Genomic DNA, 23,748 nt, shown 5'->3' on the forward strand with positions numbered 1-23,748 from the left:
TGTGGTTCCCACCGTGAAGCATGGAGGAGGAGGTGTGATGGTGTGGGGGTGCTTTTCTTGTCTGTAATTTATGTAGAATTCAAGGCACACTTAACCAGCATGGCTACCACAGCATTCTGCAGCAATAAGCCTTCCCATCTGGTTTGCACTTACTGGGACTATCATTTGTTTTTCAACAGGACAATGACCCAACACACCTCCAGGCTGTGTAAGGGCTATTTGACCAAGAAGGAGAGTGATGGAGTGCTGCATCAGATGACCTGGCCTCCACAATCACCCAATCTCAACAAATTGAGATGGTTTGGGATGAGTTGGACCGCAGAGTGAAGGAAAAGCAGCCAATAAGTGCTCAGCATATGTGGGAACTCCTTCAAGACTGTTGGAAAAGCATTCCAGGTGAAGCTGGTTGAGAGAATGCCAAGAGTGTGCAAAGCTGTCATCAAGGCAAAGGGTGGCTACTTTGAAGAATAGTAAAAATAAAGAAAAACCCTTGAATCAGTAGTTGTGTCAGAACCTTTGACTGGTACTGCAGTCTCTCCCCTCCGAGGTTTTCACAGACAGGCCTTGGGGCCTCAGAGTTGTATGATTATGTTAGTTTTTCTTCAGTCGGGCTGAGTCAAACAGAAAGTTAGCAGCACTCAGCACTCCTCCACTGTTCCATCAGTCAGTCGTCCTCGTGGCCTCCTGTCAGACATGGGCAGGCGAGTGGCGCCAGTGTTGCGCAGAGACCTTCATCTTTCATCTTTCTACCTACTTTAGGAGATGCGTATTTAATCCACGCACTGGCAGCTCCTTGAGTCCTGCGATACATCACTGTTCCAACAGCAGACACAGCAGCCAGCCACAGCAGGTGGGCAGGTTTATAATGGTGCATATTTCTAGCATATTCAACTGCCAGTCATGTGTCACGGATGGTCACACTGCTGATTATTTTGCGATTCAGCTACATCTTGGCTACTAGGCTCCTTTGAGTACATGGTATTCATGATACATGGTAAAGGTCATGAAAACCTAGTGAAACTATTGCTACAGTACTTCAGTGTGGTGGGATAAGTGCTCCTACAAAAAATGAAAACGATACAAGCAAAAGAGCACGTCTGGTAGACGTTTTCCAGAACAAGACACTTAAATGTTTTAGCCAATGGCTGCTTACAGTAGAGGAGTACGGAGGACAACACCAGCAGCTTGGGTGAGAGCAGAGCCCATTCCACGTTCCCCTTCTTCTCTAGACCCATATGGTGATCAAAATTCATCTCCCGGTCGTTGATATCCAAAAGCAACGCGGCAACAGTAACATCCCCGGCTGATAGAGTGGGTGAAAAGCCTGTTGAAGTCACCCTCAGAGAAAACGTTGTGTGTTAATGAGCCGGGTATGGATCGGACACCCTGGGATAACTTCACGTCTCCTCAAAAATCCTTCACACTCAAAAGGGAATGAATAAAGGGGCCGAGGTAATCAATAGACTCTGCCTCACATACAACGCTACCAGTTCCAAGAAAATGACACGCCACAAATGTAGTTTGCGTCCTTCCGAATACATTGCATTGTCAACAACAGTGATTGCTATCGAGTTGTGAATCGATGAGATACCGGCACACCACGGTCAGGAATAAACAAGCATGTGGAAGTTCCCTCCTAATGCAATGCATTGTCATCAACCCAGGCTGTAATCGCTATCAAACTTTGTGTTGCAGTGTATAAGCACGCAACGGTCTGAAATGAGCAAGGCAATGTTCCCTTCCAAACATTCCTTAGCCTAAAATAGCCCGAATAATGGCTCCCATGGGATGTCATTATAAGAAATACATTCACATAACACCACAGGGCTTTCCACATCTCAGTGGTACGTGAGAGAGGGTCTGAAAAGACATAGCATGATAACTCGGGGTTATTTTTTACCATTATGATTTAGTCATCCCTTACCGTTCGTCTTTAAGACAATGCTGTGTCAAAGACTGAATTTAAAAGCTAGGCAGAGTATGACAAATTACCCCAGTGACTAGGTTTGAATCCACAATGTTTCAAACACAAAAAACTGACACTGGAAAAGATACGTTTATTTTTATATCACACTGAATACAAGGTGAAACACTTGTGCCCTGCGATATTCAAGAACATTGCGCAGTGATTTATTTGAAGACGGATTTCTTATCAGTGGAGAGAATCCTTCCATGTCTAGTATCTCCTCATTGCCATTTGCCAATTCTAGATAACTTCTCTTCTGCCTGACTAACAGACAAACAGACAGACAGTTTAATAGACCAACCGACAGACAGAAGAAGCAGGCTACACAGCCCCCTGTACTGCTGCAGACTATATTCTAGGCCTGAGGCCCTGTGACTCAGTCGCCTCACTGTTCAGTGCCCTAAGAATAACCGTCGGGGACAGAGCTGGTGTGTCCTGTGTGTGATCTCATCATTGCGGCCCACAGAATCCCTCTTTGTTCCGCATTCATGACCCCTGGAAGAGTGCACCAGTATTTTTTTGTTTGGGGGGGGGGGGTCACTTTCTCACACACATGGCCATTCATCTCCTATGTGTGAGGAAAATTGTATGGAACAAGTCCTTATTGAGACGCGGAAGAAAGATAAAGCCATGTTCTCTCTCCACATCTTTTTCTCTCTCCGCCCGTTTCTCCCTCCATCTTTTCCTTCCCCTCTCAACATCCCTCTTCTTCTAGCTATCTTTCCTCTCTCTCAGTTTCCTTCTAGGTCAAGCCCTCTGTCTATCTCTTCCCCTCTTCCTCCCCTTGTCTCTCCCTGTTTGTTCCGGTGAGGGCTATTCCGCCAGTGTCTCTGGGAATGGACTGACTGGGTCCATGGTGGCTGGCTGGCTGCCCCGCAGACCTGACCTACAGTACTTCACTAAGCCCAGCCTCATCAGTTGGGGAGCGCTGTGGTGTGGTGTAATGAGACACTACACTCAGGAGCGTCCCAGACCCAACTAGCTAACACACAGCCAATCAGCAGAGCTTATTCATCCAGTTCAAGGCTAGCGCCACTAGCTAATTAGCTACATCCAGACAGTCAGGAATCCTACCCAGCACTCTCAGCTCTCTTGCCCACAGATTCCTATTCATCAGTGGGGCAGTGTGCTCGGCTGAGCCTGCTAAACTCCCTGGGTCCTGGGGGACTGTGGGAGGCCTGGTTTGGCTGTCTGAGAGAGTGGTCACTCTGCTTTTCAAAAACACCTGGTAGGATGGGAATATCAAACATGGAAGTGAAGTAATTAACAGACTTCCTCAGCAGATAGTCGAAAGATCTTCTCCACCACTAGATAACAGTGTCATGTGAGGTCTGGCACTTAAGGTTTAATAGTGCATATGACATATTGAATCTGTGCAGTCTGAGGTTTCACTATATGCTGGCTGGTATGGATTTACAGTCTGTGGTGCCGCTGCACTGGCACATTGCATGTTGTTGCCAATTCCATATGGCACGTGCTCAAAGTGAGCAATCACAGGCGCTTAGATCAATAGTAACCTATCATCAATAAAATATGACAGTCAACATTAAACCCGTGCATTAAATAGATGTCTCTGAGCATTTCATTTTGTTTACTTAGGAATTCCTGTCAATGAGGTTCGATAGTATGAAACTACATGAACTATCTTCTAGAAATGAATGACTGCTCTCCGTTGTTGGTGCAGCAGATTGCAAAGATGGAGGAGACCTAGCTATTGTGTGTCCCACCTCAACACTTTCCCCACTATTCCTCAGGAGTCACAGTAACATTTTTCATTTTTCAAAATAATGGCCCTACTCAATCCTCCGGCAGAAACATTTCCTATAGCATTTTTCTCAAAACATTCAACGTTCTTGATCGAGATTGAATTTGCTGCAGGAGTTCCTTAATGCTACAAGCCTAGGCACTGACACAGAAGTGCCCTCATATTTCCTTCAGTGACAGAGATATGAAACCTTATTTCCAGGAACAATGTTCTCTAGCAACATACTGTATTGTGCCAACACACATCAATACAACACAACACAGGAACTGACATAAGACCTCCATGATGGCGAGATAATGTCTCTACCACCCCTTCGTCACACTCTCTCTGTGTTGATTCCCATGTTCAGCCTTATGCATTGACTGATGGCACTGAAATTATTTTAAATGACTGCTTTGCAATTCTTAGTAATGTCAATTCTGCATTTCTTCAGTTTTATCTGTGTGCAAGAATAAATCAACTCAAACTCAAAAGTCAAACTCAAATTTCCCTGGCGTACACACTAAGCTACGCCACATCATCCCAGACTGAGTGGAAGTAGGAAATGAAATATCACTGCCATTTCCCTTCCTGTCTTTGCCTGTGAAGGACAGTGCAGAGTGTATGCTACAGTAGTAGGGTCCTGAGAGTCAATCCCCCAGAATCCACAGCAAGACGGGCATGGACGATCCAGCCCTTTTAATGAACACCTGTGTTATTGTTCTCTCTCTCTCTCTCTCTCTCTCTCTCTCTCTCTCTCTCTCTCTCTCTCTCTCTCTCTCTCTCTCTCTCTCTCTCTCTCTCTCTCTCTCTCTCTCTCTCTCTCTCTCTCTCTCTCTCTCTCTCTCTCTCTCTCTCTCTCTCTCTCTCTCTCTCTCTCTCTCTCTCTCTCTCTCTCTCTCTCTCTCTCTCTCAGCATGAATACACTGGGGAGGACAGTCTCTCAAATTCAGATGACAGCAGACGAGAAAAAAAAGCCCATTTCATTTCTCTTCGTCTCGCTTATCTCCCTCACTTTCAAACATGATGAGAAAATACTGTGTGTTGGTAAGATCCTCAAGCAGGTAGCGTACTGGTATACTTCCAAGACAAGCATGAACCTTCAGTTAGAAAATCTGTTTGCCATCGTCTGCTATAGTTATTGGAGCATGAAAAATAAAGCTATAATTTTCTTAAAAAGAGATGCTTTTTTAAATGTGCAGGCACTGAATTTCCACGTTGAAAATATGTTCTGATTCCATTGGTGTGAAACAGACCAAAGCACAATTACCACACTGGGGAAAAGGCATCAGTTCACTGAGCCATAGCCCCAAGCTATCTGCAGGGCATCAGATCCAGCAGTGTTGAAATGCACTGCAACATCTGAATATTACCACTTCAAAACAAACTTGGATAAATGTTTCACTTGCATTATAAAATAGCTGCATTAGCGGCCTACCGTCAAGCTTCTTGGTGACCTTTGGAATACACGAACATGGTAAATGTAGGCCACTAGCCTGTTGGACCAACCTGTTGGTTTAGGTCAGTAACCTAAGAATGGTACGAGGCTATAAGGTAAATACATTTAATTTCACCCCTTTTGATTTGAACAAAACCTTCCATTACATATTTGCCCAAGTGCTAAGAAACTACCTTTTTGGACCTGAATGCCAAAACGTTCACCAAAGTTGACCTATTTTACATACCCCACCATACCATGAGACACCCATGTCTTCATCACTGAGAATTAGAAAGATTGATATCATTAAAAGCTTACAAACAGGGTTGTAGCTTTGACCCTATTTCACATCATCTGAGGTTTTTGTGTTGTTCCCGCCATCGGTTGAGACACAACATGCTCTTGAATACACGGTGGGTGTCATGTTTTGGCAGATAAATGTACTCAAATGTACTTGGAATTTCACCTTTCAAATGGTACCACATAGATGGTTGGAGGTCGTAGAAATATAGATATAGAATAGACATTCAATGGTGGATGGACCGACATTTCCAGAAGTAAAAATGTCAATTTGATTTCAATTTCAATGGTGTACAAGCTAAATTGCAATGGTCTGAAGGGATAGATAGGTCCATTCTATGAATTCAATTGTTATGATTGAAATGACACCCACCCTGTATTCAAGAGCATGTTGTCCATCCACAATTGAATGTATATTCTATGTCTATATTTCTATCATTTCAATAGGTTTCCTATAGAGGTTTGACAGGATAATTGAAAATAATAGATATTTCCGTTCAAGTCAACATTCTCTGATGTGTGGACCTCCAACCATTTTTTGTGGTACCATTTGAAAGTTGAAATTTTAATTTTATTCCCTTTTAAGTGCAGCCAAAACATGACACCCACCCTGTATTCAAGAGCATGTTGTGTCTAAACTGATGGCGGGCACAACACAAAAACCTCAGATGATGTGAAATACGGTCTAAGTAACAACATGTGCGAATATGAAAAAAGTTAATGCGTTTTTAGATAATTTATGTTAAAAGGTCAAAACAAGATGGAGATTTTTTTTTAGAAACATTTCAAGAAATGATACAATATTTTAACTGAGTTTCTGCACAGCAATTTGTGACATCAGCTGTAAGAAGGGCCTTATAAATACAGTTGATTGATTGAATTTGATTGTATAGTGGCATGGCTGACAAAACATGGGCCATGTCTGAATACCTAGACGTTCTAAATACTAGGCTTTTGTGGTATACGAAATAGAGCGTTTTATAGTATGTACAGTTCAGAAAATATAGTATGCTTTAAATATCAGGATGTCATACTCATTTCATTTATCAATACATTTGTGTTGATATTTGCTTACTGCATATGTTTTTACTTAACTGTGTGCTCTAAATAGTATGTAGTACTATTAGTAAACAATGTGTTGTTTTAGTAGGCGAGACAGATTCGGGACACGGCCATGGTTCATTTCAGAGACACATGCAGATGGAAAAGACAGCATTATTCATTTATTACCAACCTGGCAATGATGAGACCATGGACCTCATAGATGTGACAGTCTTTCCCTTTACCTGACATGATGACTCCTTGCTGTCCCCAGTCCACCTGACTGTGCTGCTGCTCCAGTTTCAACTATTCTGCCTTATTATTATTCGACCATGCTGGTCATCTATGAACATTTGAACATCTTGACCATGTTTTGTTATAATCTCCACCTGGCACAGCCAGAAGAGGACTGGCCACCCCACATAGCCTGCTTCCTCTCTAGGTTTCTTCCTAGGTTTTGGCCTTTCTAGGGAGTTTTTCCTAGCCACCGTGCTTCTACACCTGCATTGCTTGCTGTTTGGGGTTTTAGGCTGGGTTTCTGTACAGCACTTTGAGATATCAGCTGATGTACGAAGGGCTATATAAATAAATTTGATTTGATTTACTCATATTTTCTTTGAAAGAGTGTATTAGCCTGTGAATAAGGACATTTAACTGCAAAATGAGCAGTGAAGTGGGTAGACTACACAGTGATGTAATGCAGCATTTGCCAGTATCAAACACAAACAGGACATTGTCCATCTATGAATCTTGCCAGGAGTTAACCCTGCTGGGACTGCATGCCCTATTTTCAGTTGAAACTTTTCCTCCGCGAACAGTTTGTCTGACTCTATAGGATTTAATATGACAACACAGTGCTTCTCCAGAGTGCGAACTTTGGTTTCTGATGAGCCATGTAAGGCTCTGTGGCTTGACTCACATTTGAATTACATTCTGAAATTAAACTCCAAAACTGCAAGTGGCATTCGACGTTGGCTCAGCAAAGAGCTTTAGTATTGTTTCCAGAGACAGTGAGTAGAATCGGTTTGTTAGACCAAGCTCTCTCTATGGATATCATGTTTAGCTGAGTATTTCAAATATTTCACAAAATGTTGTCAAACTATTTCAAATCGATGTATCTTAATTCATTTCAAATTAACAGTACCAACTGAATTCCCATTTTGTATTTAAAAGTAATTGATTAAACCAAGCACCAGTCTTCGCTTTCCATCTTAATAAGTGGGCAGATAGATTCTAGGGTTCCCTTCAGCTGTTCATTGCCTAGTCATGCTGCCGAAGGAAAGGGGAACAAAGTTGCGCCACAGACAGAAGGTTTAAACCAGAAACGTCACATGGGCTATAAAGCTGAAGCATCAGTTTAGAATGTTTTCTCAACACCAAATATGGTAGTGAGAGGAAGTCCAGTCGAGGGTAGTGGGAGAGGATGGAACTAGGTGAAACTGGGCCGCCATTCTGCTAATTTTCTCATCAATTTAACAACTGATCCCCCAAATAATCGGTGTCCCCAAAACTAAAATCTGTTACGAACACAGTGCACTAAGTTTTATAGGCTTGACGCTTTGTCAAAGTTTTTTAAATTTGCGTTGTTTAGAAGAAGTGCAAGGTCGAATTCAGTTTACAGAGACGCTCACTTCACAGAAATAAGCAAATACATACTACAACAACCAATAGGATATCGCCAGCTTGGGCTTGGCTTTGCCCACCTCCTTGCTTGTTCTGCCCACTATGCTTCATTTGCTCCCACTGTAAATGACACAGATTAACTATCTTGGGTTAGTTTTAAATACCTTCGGTTGCGCTGTGTGACCCACAGTGGACATGAATGTCTTGGATGCCCAGAACAATGCTCTCCGCCTGCCGTTTCCTCAGACAGCCGCCCAAATTCCATGTATTATACCCCAGGTTGCCTGGCACTGAACCCCTCCTATTGGAGCCCAAATCACACTTCACAGCCTGCCAAAAGGCATTGGTTTAAAATATATGAAAATAACCTGTCTACTACATTTTAAAAGCCACCATTAATTTCTATCTATTTCTATCAAATAGCCGTTTCTTTTGCAATGCTGGAACCGAGAAAGTCCAATTTTAGCTTTAGCACACAAGTTGGAACAAGTTTTGTATTTATATTAGCAGCAGATGAGCACCTTTTCAGGAGTTGAAAGGATGAATCTCCCTTTTCAAGTAAACATGCTCTACGTGCTTGACTTGCACAAGGTTGAATGAAAGCAACTAAAGAGAGAAAGAGAACCTCAGCCTGGCAGAATCTGTGCTCACTATTTCTATCCTCTTTACTTCTTTGAGGATAGCTTCCCAACGAAAACACAACACGTTGATTAAATCTCCATAATACCATTTGTTTTTATCAAAATACAAAACATCTCCTGCACCTATTCATCGTGGAAGCTTGTGGTACCTTAATAGACGTTATCTAAGGGCACAAAGACATTTGGAGGGAAGTCCTTGTGTTAATCTGTATTGTAACTGAGAATGAGATCGCTCTGTCAATCCTGCGACTTATCGATCCCAGCCTAAAGTATTTTAATAACAGATGCATGCGTTGCCCTGTTGCACCGCCGCAAGACAGTCAAAGTAATACATCTCGTTATGAGGTGAGAGAAACCCAACCAGGTTGGTAATTGAAATAAAAGAGCTCAGTGAACAGGACAGAGCCTCCATTTTCTATAGTGAAACATAATTGCGCTGCTAAAATCACTCTGGTTTATGGCCTGAAGCCAGGCTGGGGTGGATGAAAATAACCCTAAAGCTAATGAATTCAGAGGACATGTCCCTTTTCATCCATCTTTCAACACACCACGGAATGAATGTTATTACAGTTCTTGTAATATTTAATGAAAAATAGAAACAGTGTGACAGGCAGCAAGGAAAAGCTCAAAAGCTGCGTGAAGACGGATGGATAATTCCCGTAAACACATTGCTCTGGGTAAATACCACAGAGCCAAAGAATTCGCTTCATCAGCATAAAGTGGAGAAAGAAATCAATGGCAAAGTTTGGTGATAGTCTATTGTTCTCTGTTGTTGTGTTGAGTTCCCTCAAGTTAGTCTGTAGCAAGCTGCAAAGCAATTCAATTGCACAGTCCATAAAGGGCAAAGCAGTACATGAACTGGAATCGTTTGTAATTGTCCACCATTTCCCTTTAGGATAGAGTACGCATTTACATAATGTATATACTGCAGTTTACGAAGCTATTCAAATGTTGATTTGCAGTAACCTTTTAGCCTTACCAAAACAAATAGATTCCGATGCTGCCATTAGCCTACAGCTAAAATGTTAGAGTGATGATTATGCAAAACCCCTAACATGTCTCTTCATCAGTGAGTCTATCAAGTAGAGAAGCAGACACCCTTTATGTGATAATGCCTTCGAAGCCCGTGTTTGGAAGATATTTTGGAACGGGTGTTGCTAGGCCCAAGACGAAGTCTCACTGTGCCAATATATCCGCCAAACACCGGCTCCGAGGGCATTATCACTTTTATGCAACGGGTTACCAGCATGATTCAAATAATGATTTACATATTTGAATTAAAAACATTATTTTGATTCATTCATTCATACTATTTCATCCTTCCACACGATATAGTCCCGACACAAATCTAGGGTCATACCCAAGTCTGGTTGGTCATTCGTTCTATCGGTTCGGTTGCCAGAGACGTGACCCAGTCGTTATGTTTTTGTTTTGTTCTGTATCTATGGGTTTCGACCCAGTCGTTTGTTCTAAATCTTGTATTACCATACTGGCTGGCAACGTTCTTATCCCTTGCTTGCTAACTAGCCAACTACGGCTAACTCACAGTCACGTCAAACAGTGCAATAAGCTGTTTTCTAGGGACAATCATTTGGATACATCCATTACAATGTGCAATTCATGCGTGATTTCACCTGGCATAGAAAATGTGCTCTCTTCAGGACGGAGGAGCTAGCCAAAAACACAGCTAACACAATCACTCCAAACTGAAGCTGGAAGGACTGCACTTTGTTTTACCTGTCTTCTATTGACATTTCTTTGTACAGTTGAAGTCGGGAGTTTACATACACTTAGGTTGGAGTCATTAAAAATTGTCTTTCAACCAATCCACACATTGCTTGTTAACAAACTATAGTTTTGGAAAGTCGGTTAGGACATCTACTTTGTGCATGACACAAGTCATTCTTCCAACAATTGTTTACAGAGAGATGATTTCACTTTTAATTCACTGTATCGCAATTCCAGTGGGTCAGAAGTTTACATACACTAAGTTGACTGTGCCTTTAAACAGCTTGGAAAATTCCAGAAAAGGATGTCTTGGCTTTAGATGCTAGATGCTTCTGATTGACATAATTTGAGTCAATTGGAGGTGTTCCTGTGGATGTATTTCAAGGCCTACCTTCAAACTCAGTGCTTCTTTGCTTGACATCATGGGAAATCAAAATAAATCAGCCAAGACCTCAGGAAGAAAATTGCAGACCTCCACAAGTCTGGTTCATCCTTAGGAGCAATTTCAAAACTCCTGAAGGTACCACGTTCATCTGTACAAACAACAGTACGCAAGTATAAACACCATGAGACCATACAGCCGTCATACCGCTCAGGAAGGAGACGCGTTCTGTCTCCTAGAGATTAATGTACTTTGGTGCGAAAAGTGCAAATCAATCTCAGAACAACAACAAATAACCTTGTGAAGATGCTGGAGGAAACAGGTACAACAGTATCCATATCCACAGTAAAATGAGTCCTATATCGACATAACCTGAAGGCCGCTCAGCAAGGAAGAAGCCACTGCTCCAAACCCGGCATAAAAAAGCCAGACTGCGGTTTGCAACTGCACATGGGGACAAAGATCGTACTTTTTGGAGAAATGTCCTCTGGTCTGATGAAAGAAAAATAGACCTGTTTGGCCATAATGACCATTGTTATGTTGTGAGGAAAAAGGGGGACGCTTGTAAGCCAAAGAACAGCATCCCAGCCGTGAAGCACGGAGGTGGCAGCATGATGGTATCAGGGTGCTTTGCTGCAGGTAGTACTGGTGCACTTCACAAAATAGATGGCATCATGAGGTAGGAAATTATATGGATATATTGATGCAACATCTCAGGACATCAGTCAGGAAGTTAAAGCTTGGTCACAAATGGGTCTTCCAAATGGACAATGAACCCAAGCATACTTCCAAAGTTGTGGCAAAATGGCTGAAGGACAACAAAGTCAAGGTATTGGAGTGGCCATCACAAAGCCCTGACCTCAAAACTATAGAAAATGTGTGGGCTGAACTGAAATGACTGACTGACTGACTGTCCTGAGATGTTGCATCAATATATCCATATAATTTCCTACCTCATGATGCCACCCCCACAACATGATTCTGCCACCCCCATGCTTCATGGTTGGGATGGTGTTCTTCGGCTTGCAAGCATCACCCTTTCGCCTCCCAACATAACAATGGTCATTATGGCCAAACAGGTCTATTTTTGTTTCATCTGACCAGAGGACATTTCTCCAAAAAGTACGATCTTTATTCCCATGTGCAGTTGCAAACCGTAGTTTGGCTTTTTTATGCCGGTTTTGAAGCAGTGGCTTCTTCCTTGCTGAGCGGCCTTTCAGGTTGTGTCGATATAGGACTCATTTTACTATGGATATAGATACTTCATCTTCACAAGTTCCTTTGCTGTTGTTCTGAGATTGATTTGCACTTTTCGCACCAAAGTACGTTCATCTCTAGGAGACAGAACGCGTCTCCTTCCTGTGCAGTATGACGGCTGTGTGGTCCCATGGTGTTTATACTTGCGGGCTATTGTTTGTACAGATGAACGTGGTACCTTCAGACGTTTGGAAATTACTCCCAAGGATGAACCAGACTTGTGGAGGTCTACCATTGTTTCTGAGGTCTTGGCTTATTTCTTCTGATCTTCCCATGATGTCAAGCAAAGAGGCACTGAGTTTGAAGGTAGGCCTTGAAATACATCCACAGGCCTAATTGGTGGAGTGCTGCAGAGATGGTTGTCCTCCTGGAAGGATCTCCCATCTCAACAGAGAAACTCTAGAGCTCTGTCAGAGCGACCATCGGGTTCTTGGTCACCTCCCTGACCAAGGACCTTCTCCCCCGATTGCTAATTTTGGCCAGGCGGCTAGCTCTAGGAAGAGTCTTGGTTCCAAACTTCTTACATTTAAGAATGATGGAGGACACTGTGTTCTTGGGGCCCTTCAGCATGCTGCAGAAATGTTTTGGTAGCCTTCCCTTCAACTGTGGGACCTTATATAGACAGGTGTGTGTCTTTCCAAATCATGTCCAATCAATTGAATTTACCACAGGTGGACTCCAATCAAGTTACATAAACATCTCAAGGATGATCAATGGAAACAAGATGCACCTGAGCTCAATTTCGAGTCTCATAGCAAAGGGTCTGAATACTTATGTAAATAAGGCATTTCTGTTTTTTGTTTTTAATAAATGTGCAAAAATTTCACATCCGGAGATCATCCGTTCACCTACTCTGAGTCTCACAAAGACACGGCGGTTGGAACCAAAAATCTCAAATTTGGACTCATCAGACCAAAGGACAGATTTCCACCCATCTAATGTCCAATGCTCGTGTTTCTTGGCCCAAGCAAGTCTCTTCTTCTTATTGGTGTCCTTTAGTAGTGGTTTCTTTGCAGCAATTCGACCACGAAGGCCTGATTCACGCAGTCTCCTCTGAACAGTTGATGTTGAGATGTGTGTTACTTTAACTCTGTGAAGCATTTATTTGGTCTGCAATCTGAGGTGCAGTTAACACTAATGACCTTATCCTCTGCATCAGAGGTAACTCTGGGTCTTCCTTCCTTGTGGCGGACCTCATGATAGCCAGTTTCATCATAGCGCTTGATGGTTTTTGCTACTGAACTTGAAGAAACTTTCAAAGTTCTTGAAATGTTCCGGATTGACTGACCTTAATGTCTTAAAGTAATGATGGACTGTTTCTCTTTGCTTATTTGAGCTGTCCTTGCCATAATATGGACTAGAGCTGTGTTCGAATACTCATACTAACCGCACTAACCGTACTATTTGTGACGTGAATTTAGTATATAGTATGCTTATTGGTCATTGTATGGATATAGTTAGTATGCCAAAAGTTCCCAGATGTCATACTAAATTCACCAAAATATGAAGTATACACACAGAGGACACTATTTCCATACTTTAGGGCCCATAATGCAATTCGGCAGGAAATGGGCGTTGCTTCAAATCAAAATCAAATCAAACATTGTTTGTCACATGCGCTGAATACAACAGGTGTAGTAGACCTTACAGTGAAATGCTTACTTACAAGCCCTTCACCAACAATGCAGTTTTAAGAAAATACACAAAAAAAAGTAATTAACAAATTATTAAAGAGCAGCAGTAAATAATGCAAATAGTCTGGGTAGCCATTTGATAAGCTGTTCAGGAGTCTTATGGCTTTGGGGTAGAAGCTATTTAGGAGCCTCTTCGACCTAGACTTGGTGCTCCGGTAATGCTTGCCGTGTGGTAGCAGGGAGAACAGTCTATGACTAGAGTGGCTGGAGTCTTTGACAATTTTTAGTTCCTTCCTCTGATACCGCCTGGTATAGAGGTCCTGGATGGCAAGAAGCTTGGCCCTGGTGATGTACTGGGCCGTACGCACTACCCTCTGTAGTGCCTTGTGGTCGGAGGCCGAGCAGTTCCATACCAGGCAGTGATGCAACCCATCAGGATGCTCTCGATGGTGCAGCTGTAAAACCTTTTGAGGATCTGAGGACGCATGCCAAATCTTTTCAGTCTCCTTTTGGGGAATAGGTTTGTCATGCCCTCTTCACGACTGTTTTGGTGTGCTTGGACCTGTCGATGAGAATGGGGGCGTGCTCGGTTCTCCATTCCCTGTAGTCCACGATCATCTCCTTTGTCTTGATCTCGTTGAGGGAGGGGTTGTTGTCCTTGCACAACACGGGCAGGTCTCTGACCTCCTCCCTATAAGCTGTCTCATCATTGTCGGTGATCAGGCCTACCACTGTTGTTGTGTCGTCAGCAAACTTAATGATGGTGTTGGAGTCGTGCCTGGCCTTGCAGTCATGAGTGAACAGGAAGTACAAGACGGGACTGAGTACGCATCCCTGAGGGGCCCCCGTGTTGTGTGGCGGATGAGATGTTACCTGATCTTACCACATCAGGGCGGCCCGTCAGGAAGTCCAGGATCCAGTTGCAGAGGGAGGTGTTTAGTCACAGGGTCCTTAACTTATTGATGAGCTTTGAGGGCACTATGGTGTTGAACGCTGAGCTGTAGTCAATGAATAGCATTCTCACATAGGTGTTCCTTTTGTCCAGGTGTGAAAAGGCAGTGTGGAGTGCAATAGAGATTGCATCACCTGTGGATCTGTTGGTGCGGTATGCAAATTGGAGTGGGTCTAGGGTTTCTGGGACAATTGTGTTGATGTAAGCCATGACCAGCCTTTCAAAGCATTTCATGGCTACAGATGTGAGTGCTACGGGTCGGTAGTCATTTAGGCAGGTTACCTTAGTGTTATTGGGCACAGGGACTATGGTGGTCTGCTTGAAACATGTTGGTATTACAGACTCAGATAGGGAGAGGTTGAAAATGTCAGTGAAGACATTTGCCAGTTGGTCAGCGCATGCTTGGAGTACATGTCCTGGTAATCCGTCTGGCCCTGCGACCTTGTGAATGTTGACCTGTTTAAAGGTCTTACTCACATCGGCTACAGAGAGCGTGATCACACAGTCGTCCGGAACAGCTGATGCTCTCATGCATGTTTCAGTGATACTTGCCTCGAATCGAGCATAGAAGTTATTTAGCTCGTCTGGTAGGCTCGTGTCACTGGGCACCTCTCGGCTGTGCTTCCTTTTGTAGTCTGTAATAGTTTACAGTCCCTGTCACATCCGACGAGCATCGTAGCCGGTGTAGTACGATTCGATCTTAGTCCTGTACAGTCGTGGCCAAAAGTTTTGAGAATGACACAAATATTAATTTTCACAAAGTCTGCTTCCTCATTTTGTATGATGGCAATTTGCATATACTCCAGAATGATATGAAGAGTGATCAGATGAATTGCAAAGTCCCTATTTGCCATGCAAATTAACTGAATCCCCAAAAAACATTTCCACTGCATTTCAGCCCTGCCATAAAAGGACCAGCTGACATCATGTCAGTGATTCTCTCCTTGACACAGGTGTGAGTGTTGACAAGGACAGGGCTGGAGATCACTCTGTCATGCTGATTGCATTCGAATAACAGACTGGAAGCTTCAAAAGGAGGGTGGTGCTTGGAAACATTGTTCTTCCTCAGTCAACCATGGTTACCTGCACGGAAACACGTGCCGTCATCATTGCTTTACACAAAAAGGGCTTCACAGGCAAGGATATTGCTGCCGTAAGATTGCACCTAAGTCAACCATTTATCGGATCATCAAGAACTTCAAGGAGAGCGGTTCAATTGTTGTGAAGAAGGCTTCAGGGCGCCCAAGAAAGTCCAGCAAGCGCCAGGACCATCTCCTAAAGTTGATTCAGCTGCGGGATCGGGGCACTACCAGTACAAAGCTTGCTCAGGAATGGCAGCAGGCAGGTGTGAGTGCATCTGCACGCACAGTGAGGTGAAGACTTTCGGAGGATGGCCTGGTGTCAAGAATGGCAGAAAAGAAGCCACTTCTCTCCAGGAAAAACATCAAGGACAGACTGATATTCTGCAAAAGGTACAGGGATTGGACTGCTGAGGACTGGGGTAAAGTAATTTTCTCTGAATCCCCTTTCCGATTGTTTGGGACATCCAGAAAAAACCTTGTCCGGAGAAGACAAGGTGAGCACTACCATCAGTCCTGTGTCATGCCAACAGTAAAGCATCCTGAGACCATTCATGTGTGGGGTTCCTTCTCAGCCAAGGGAGTGGGCTCACTCACAATTTTGCCTAAGACCCCAGCCATGAATAAAGAATGGTACCAACACATCCTCCGAGAGCAACTTCTCCCAACCATCCAGGAACAGTTTGGTGACGAACAATGCCTTTTTCAGCATGATGGAGCACCTTGCCATAAGGCAAAAGTGATAACTAAGTGACTCTGGGAACAAAACATTGATATTTTGAGTCCATGGCCAGGAAACTCCCCAGACCTTAATTCCATTGAGAACTTGTGGTCAATTATCAAGAGGCGGGTGGACAAACAAAACCCCACAAATTCTGACAAACTCCAAGCATTGATTATGCAAGAATGGGCTGCCATCAACACTGCATTATGTGGCCCAGAAATTAATTGACAGCATGCCAGGGCTGATTGCAGAGGTCTTGAAAATGAAGGGTCAACACTGCAAATATTGACTCTTTGCTCTTCATGTAATTATTAATAAAACACTTATGAAATGCTTGTAATTATACTTCAGTATTCCATAGTAACATCTGACAAAAATATCTACAGACACTGAAGCAACAAACTTTGTGAAAATGTATATTTGTGTCATTCCGCTGTAACTTTTTTTGTGTGTGGTTGATTGAGACTATAAACGTGGACTTTGGAGATCAGGTAGTTTTAACCAAGCAGAACTCACTCTCTGCATCCTGCATCTGCATCCAAAAGGAAATAAAACATTTGTAGAGCCACATATGTTCTGAGAATCGTCGCCTCTTTCTACAACAGATGCACAATAGGAGGGACTGGGATCATTCGAGGAGCTAGCCATCGTTCACACATACAATAGCCTGCTAATACCTTAGCTAGCTATTAACCACATGTTGAATTCAGAATGTTGATATCATCCTAAAAAGTACAATTACAAGTGCATCTTAACAATACCATCCACTTATGAGTAACCTCTAAATATACATCATTATTCATGAACAAAACACTGTGTGTATGACTTTGTACTTAAAAGAATCAAACTTTTCTGAAGACAGAAAAAGCGTGCCTACCTCTCTCAGTGCATCAAAATGATTTGAGCACGAGCACGCAGGGGAAAACGTAAGTACACACTCCCCTTCTCCCAGGATGCAGGCATGCATAACAAATCAACACAACATATTAATATATGAACCTGGTGAAATTCACATAGTACTTTAACAACTGTTATACCAGCAGCACAGTTACAGTCACCAATGCTCTGGATAACATGAAAACTGCCTGACCAGCTCTGCTAGGGCAATTAAAATGGTCAGAGTGGTCTCATTTGTGTCTGGAAGTAGCTAGCAAGCTAGCCAATGTTAGCTTGGGTTCTTGACTGCCGTACGCTCAAATCAACCCTAATCCTCGGCCCAAGCTTCCAGTGTGTGCTCCGAGAGCAAAACGCTCTGAATTTACAAACAATCTGACAACACTCTGAATTTACGAGCACACTCTGGCACTCCAGATTGAATTTAAGAACCCACCGAGGTTGTAAGATGTCTAACTAGTAATTTGTTATGCTAACTAGCTAGCAAGAGGTTGCATAGCAACAGCATCAACTTCCGGTAGACAGGCGAAGAGCTAGTACGCTCAACTAAAAGCATACTGCTCATTTACAGTATACTAAAATGAACTATTAGTATATAGTATGTAGTATACAGTATGTTAGTATGGGTATTCAAACACAGCTTTGGTATTTTACCAAATAGGGCTATCTTCTATATACCACCACTACCTTGTCATAACACAACTGATTGGCTCAAATGCATTAAGAAGGAAAGAAATTCTACAAATTAACTTTTAACATTGTGCACCTGTTAATTGAAATGCATTCCAGGTGACTACCTCATGAAGCTAGTTGAGAGAATGCTAAGAGTGTGCACCGCTGTCATCAAGGCAAAGGGTGGCTACTTTGAAGAATCTCAAATATTAAATATATGTTCATTTGTTTAACACTTATCTGGTTACTACATGATTCCATATGTGTTATTTCAAAGTGTTGATGTCGTCACCACTATTCTACAATGTAGAAAATAGTCAAAAATGATTTTAAAAAGACCCTGGAATGAGTAGATGTGTTCAAAACGTTTGACTGGTACTCTATAGTACTCTACAGTACCAGCCAAACGTTTTGGACACATCTACTCATTCCAGGGTCTTTTTAAAATCATTTTTTTACTATACACACACACACACACACAGTTTACTATTATTATTTTTTATATAATATGTTTTATCCTGCTACCAGTCATTTTCTCCTAATCCCTGCCTATATGTACATATCTACCTCAAATACTCCAGTATCCCTGCGCATTGTAAAATGAGTACTGATCCTGTATATAGCTTCCTCTCTTTCGTATTTCAATTTGTGTTCCTTTTTTCTCACATCAATTATACTTTGTTGACTTTAAATACTGCACTGTTGGGTAGGGCTTGCGAGTTAAGCATTTCACTGTACTTGTTGTGCACGTGACAAATAAAACTTCAACTTGAACTTTATGTCAGGGATGGCTTTTTTCATCTCTCTAAGCATAGAGCTATTGTACTCTTGGACAGTTCAGTACAGTAACTTCCAGCTGGTAAGAGAAGCCTTGATTCTTTGTGCAGCCCTTGGCAACAGCCCCAGTAAGAGATACAACAGCGAGTCACTTTCCCCGGGAGAGTGGAATTCTCTCCTTCCAGGACAACAATAGCCCCAGAGCAGCACAGTGGGCAACCCGATCTGGGCCTGCACAGATTACACCTCGCGGGACATTGTTCTCTGGCTAAATGGGAGTCCAAGGGATGAAAGGGCCAGCAGATGGCAAGGAGAGGAGAGAGCAGGCTGACCAAGACAAGACCACCAGCTGTCATCCTTCACTGTGCCCTCTCACTGTCGCAGCTGGTCCTCCATTACCCCTGTCTGAGGCTCAGAGGCACACACAACAAGCAGATACACAAGCACACGCCACACACATTCCGCGAAAGAGGAAACCTCCACTTGCTCGAGTCTAAAGTGTACAACCACACACACTTCTTAAGGTGATATGGCACTGGCAAACACACACATACACACACAGCGTTGAGCCAAACCAAAGTTTAGGAGTGTGGAATAAAAGCAAGCAACAGAAAGTATTCATTTAGTCACTTAAGACACTCTGCTCCTGGGTTGTGGTAATGAATGTCTAGTCGAATTCTGTCTAGGGGAGTGGATGACTCAAGTAAACCATTATTTTCAACCTATGAGTCTCCAACAGGTTTTATACTAGAACACTTGAATAGGCTTTGCTGAAAGACCCCCACGGACGCAAGAATACGTACTCATGGTGGATGGGGCGATACACACAACAGAACAAAGACCATCCACTGGGCATTACTCTGATGACCACTCTTAATGAAGAATTTGCAGAGACTAGTAGCTTAATCACTATTATTTTCTGACCCGTGAATAGCCTACAATTGTTAATTGGAACCCCCAAGAGTCTGGAATGTTGGTTTTGGCCTTTTGGACATCATTTGAGAGAAAAGGTAACACCCTTTAAACGCATGAAACAAGCAGGATGAAAAAACAAACCATTCCATAGGTTTATAACAAGCACATTAGCCATCATTATGAGGACAGACAATAATATATGAGCTAGGTAATTGTGATTAATGCAGGTGGCTGATGATGCTGAATTTTCAGGCACCAACGCTATTGTTTAGTACAAATATAAAAAACACATAACCAAAAACAATATTTCAATATAGATAGAAAAAATTATATTGTATTATAAAACTGTATTTATTCACACACTATGCTGAAATGTGTTTCTGTCTCTGACCAATGCTCTGCTGTTTCAGAAGATGATGACGTTTTGATTGACGTGCGCTGAATTTTAAACCTTGGCAAGTGGTGCTTTACAAAAGAACCGAATGAATCAACAATCATAGGCTATGTCAAGTGATTCTGATGTCGAATTTAAAACTTGAATAGTATGCATTTTTTTAAATCAAATTTGGTCCAGTAAAATCTGCAGTAGCATAACATTTCTCATCCTTACCTGCTAAACACTTTTCTTATCCTTTGAACCATGGTCGGCGATGACGTGATAGTTTCAGGAGGCATAGTCTCAGTGGTGGTGACAACATGATTCTGCTGTGAGGGAATCATCTCTGAACTAAACATTTAACAATCAGAAACCAGGGCGCATTCTGCTCCGTGCAAGGAGATGACGTAGGCTCGGGCTACTCCACGAGGGTCGAGATCCAATTCTCCGGACGCGCGATGGATAACCTCAGCATTCCATAATTCACACAGGTGAAGGTGATGTTGACGATATTGATGTATTTCCACAGTGAGGAATGTGTTTTGGACCTACAGCCTTTGGCGCGCGGGGGGCTCGTGCAAGATGCACCTGTTCCTTAGTGAAAATGTTTGCAGAGGTACCCCTGTTCGTCAGCGTGCATTTTCTTAATGCCTTCTCCGGACTGTGCGGTGATTCTGAGAGGCGACTCGTTTTGGATGAAACGTACCTTTATTAGCCAACAGGGGGAGTGCTTTCACCACAGGTAGTGGGGTTGAACCAGTGTGTCGAACCTGAGGAATAAATCCACGGATTTAGGCCCAACTGGAATGTACCAGCAATGTAAATAGCCTCCAGAAGGCAGATAATTGTGCACTGTGTAAATAGTCCCTACTAATAGTCTGGTGTGTGGTTATAACAGATAAGCAATGCATGTGTAAATGGGCAAAAATAATAGTGTATGGAAATGACAATGTCACATCATTTCAGTAATACTATTTACTAGGCTTTTACTTTTTCAGTTTCAAAAGGGTCTGGACTATGAATATTCTGAAGGGCCTAGTGATTATTTTAATGGCAAATAAGGACATATTTGTATATTCATTTAAATAATTGTCATCATCCATATCAGCTGAATTATAGCAATGTTTCTAGTGCCCATGAATATGTTTACTAGATTCACTATACCTCGCTACCTTGAAGTCAAGTTAGCTATCACATATTCTCATGTGGCCAACCTTTGAAGTCCTGTCTCGAAGCCTGAGGCCAGAGGTCCAAGGCTAGCTGTCGCAAGATCAGATGTCAAGGAAAGCTGTCAGAGAGTTTGTAACTAAACCACAGTCACAAAAAGAGAGCTGAGCTCTGCTTCCTATAGTCAGAAAGAACCTCAACAAAAACCTAGTCCTTTTTTCTCTCTCTGCTCGTCTCTTCCCACACAGGGAAATATTCTCAGGCGGTCAAGACAGGCTATATTTGGAGCTGTCAGTCTCCTTGTTGAAAGCCCATGAGTCGGAGTCACTCGTGAACTGTACTCAACAATCACACTATTTGCAGGGAGAAAAACAGCATCTTTAACAGGAAGTGTGTTATCAAAGGCTTCCAAGATTAAATGCCATGTTCCATGATTTATGAAATGACGTCTGGACAGCAATGGGATGAAAGGGTCTCTTCTCTCAGATATAGAGAGGTGCCGTGTAGTTCTGTAGCAGCACAGTGTATGAGAATCTAGGGAGACTGTGTTGAATCATCAGAGACCTTAGTCATAATTGTAATTCAAATGGCCATGCTACACCTTGTCAGAGGAACTACAGCCTCTTATTTAAAAAAATAAAATAAATTCAACTTCATATCCATAATCTCCAGCACCACCCCAACATCAACATATGTGAAAATGGCACGTTTATCTTTTATGGGGAAAAAGACAAAGGAAGACAAGTTTTTTTAATGACATCATTGGAGTGCATCATGTGATTTTAACCAATTATGAGTAGGAATTGCCTACTAATTGGTTGATGTCACTGGAAACAAATCTTCCGCTCTTGTTTTTATAGAAATGTGCCATTTTCACATACAGAGCCTTCAGAAAGTATTCACATCCTTTTACTTTTTCCACATTTTGTTGTGCTACAGCCTGAATTTAAAACAGATTAAAATAATATTTTGTGTGACTGGCCTACTACACACAATACCTCAATGTCAAAGTGGAATTACGTTTTGAAATTTGACAAATGAATTACAAAATAAAAGCTGAAATGTCGTGAGTCAATAAGTACTCAACCCATTTGTTATGGCAAGCCTAAATAAGTTCAGGAGTAAAAATGTGCTTAACAAGTCATAATTATCACGTTTCAGGTAAGACCCAGATGCAGACAACGTCAAAGTAACAACAGTTTATTAATCACACAGGGGCAGGCAAAAGGCAGGTCAAGGGCAGGTAGAGACCAGTAATCCAGATAGGTGGGGCAAAGGTACAGGATGGCAGGCAGGCTCAGGGTAGGCAACGGTCAGTAATCCAGACATCCTTCCTAACTCAGTTGCCAGAAAGGAAGGAAATTGCTCAGGGATTTCACCTTGAGGCCAATGGTGACTTTAAAACAGTTACAGAGTTTAATAGCTGTGATAGGAGAAAGCTGAGGATGGATCAACAATGTTGTAGTTACTCCACAATACTAACCTAATTGATAGAGTGAAAAGAGGAAGCCTGTACAGAATACAAATATTCCAAAACATGCATACTGTTTGCAATAAGGCACTAAAGTAAAACTGCATAAAAAAATGTAACAATGAAATTAACTTCATGTCCTGAATACAAAATGTTATGTTTGGAGCAAATCCAACCCAAGACATCCCTTAGTACCACTCTTCATATTTTCAAGCATGGTGGTGGCTGCATCATGTTATGGGTATGATTGTCATCGGCAAGGACTAGGTTTTTTTTAATGATAAAAAGAAACAAAAGAGCTAAGCACAGGCAAAATCCTAGAGGAAAACCTGGTTCAGTCTGCTTTCCAACAGACGCTGGGAGACAAACTCACCTTTCAGCAGGACAATAACCTAAAACACAAGGCTAAATATACACCGGAGTTGCTTACCAAGACGACATTGAATGATCCTGAGTGGCCTAGCTACAGTTTTGACATATATCTGCTTGAAAATGAGGGAGACGCATTATATTATATTTGAGAGAGCTAGGTTTAATGTGTGCCAACAGGAGCAGGGCGAAACCACCAACAGTTTGATCACAGCTGTTCACAAGCTAGCAGAACACTGTCAGTTTGGCGCACTCAAGGAAGAGCTGATCCGAGATCGGATTGTAGTGGGAATAAGAAATATTTCACAATCTGAAAAGTTAGTTGGATTCCCAGCTTATCTTGTCCAAAGCTGTAAATCAGATTAAGCAGAGTGAGACAGTAAAGATAGCAGACGATGCTGCGCCGCAGCAGCTCCTTGCAGAGAAAAGAGAGTGAGGAAATAAATGTGTTTTCATACCGTGCTAAAAAAAACAGAGGGGAACGCAGAACAGAGCCAGACGTGGAGAAAACAATCAGACAGGGATAGCTAGTTTAAGTGTTTGTCGCAAATGTGGGAAATCACCTTTCCACAGCTGGAAAGATTGCCCAGCAAAGGAT

General features: G+C 42.4%; 1 protein-coding gene across 2 annotated transcripts in view; it reads right to left on the reverse strand.

Moving 5' to 3' along the window:
* Positions 1-20,809, reverse strand: part of LOC139407140 (solute carrier family 35 member F1-like) — a 113,538-nt gene extending 92,729 nt beyond the window's left edge. Inside the window, exon 1 of one of the 2 annotated variants that reach the window (XM_071150588.1) lies at positions 20,378-20,809. In XM_071150588.1, the coding sequence (XP_071006689.1) occupies positions 20,378-20,502 (125 nt within the window). In that variant the 5' untranslated portion in view covers positions 20,503-20,809. Of the gene's footprint in view, positions 1-1,153; positions 1,706-20,377 lie in introns of those variants that run through there. The other variant, XM_071150589.1, reaches the window with a different exon arrangement.
* Between the last annotated feature and the right edge of the window lie 2,939 nt (positions 20,810-23,748).

The sequence above is a fragment of the Oncorhynchus clarkii genome, chromosome 4 (genome assembly GCF_045791955.1).
Source record: "Oncorhynchus clarkii lewisi isolate Uvic-CL-2024 chromosome 4, UVic_Ocla_1.0, whole genome shotgun sequence".
Taxonomy (NCBI): domain Eukaryota; kingdom Metazoa; phylum Chordata; class Actinopteri; order Salmoniformes; family Salmonidae; genus Oncorhynchus; species Oncorhynchus clarkii.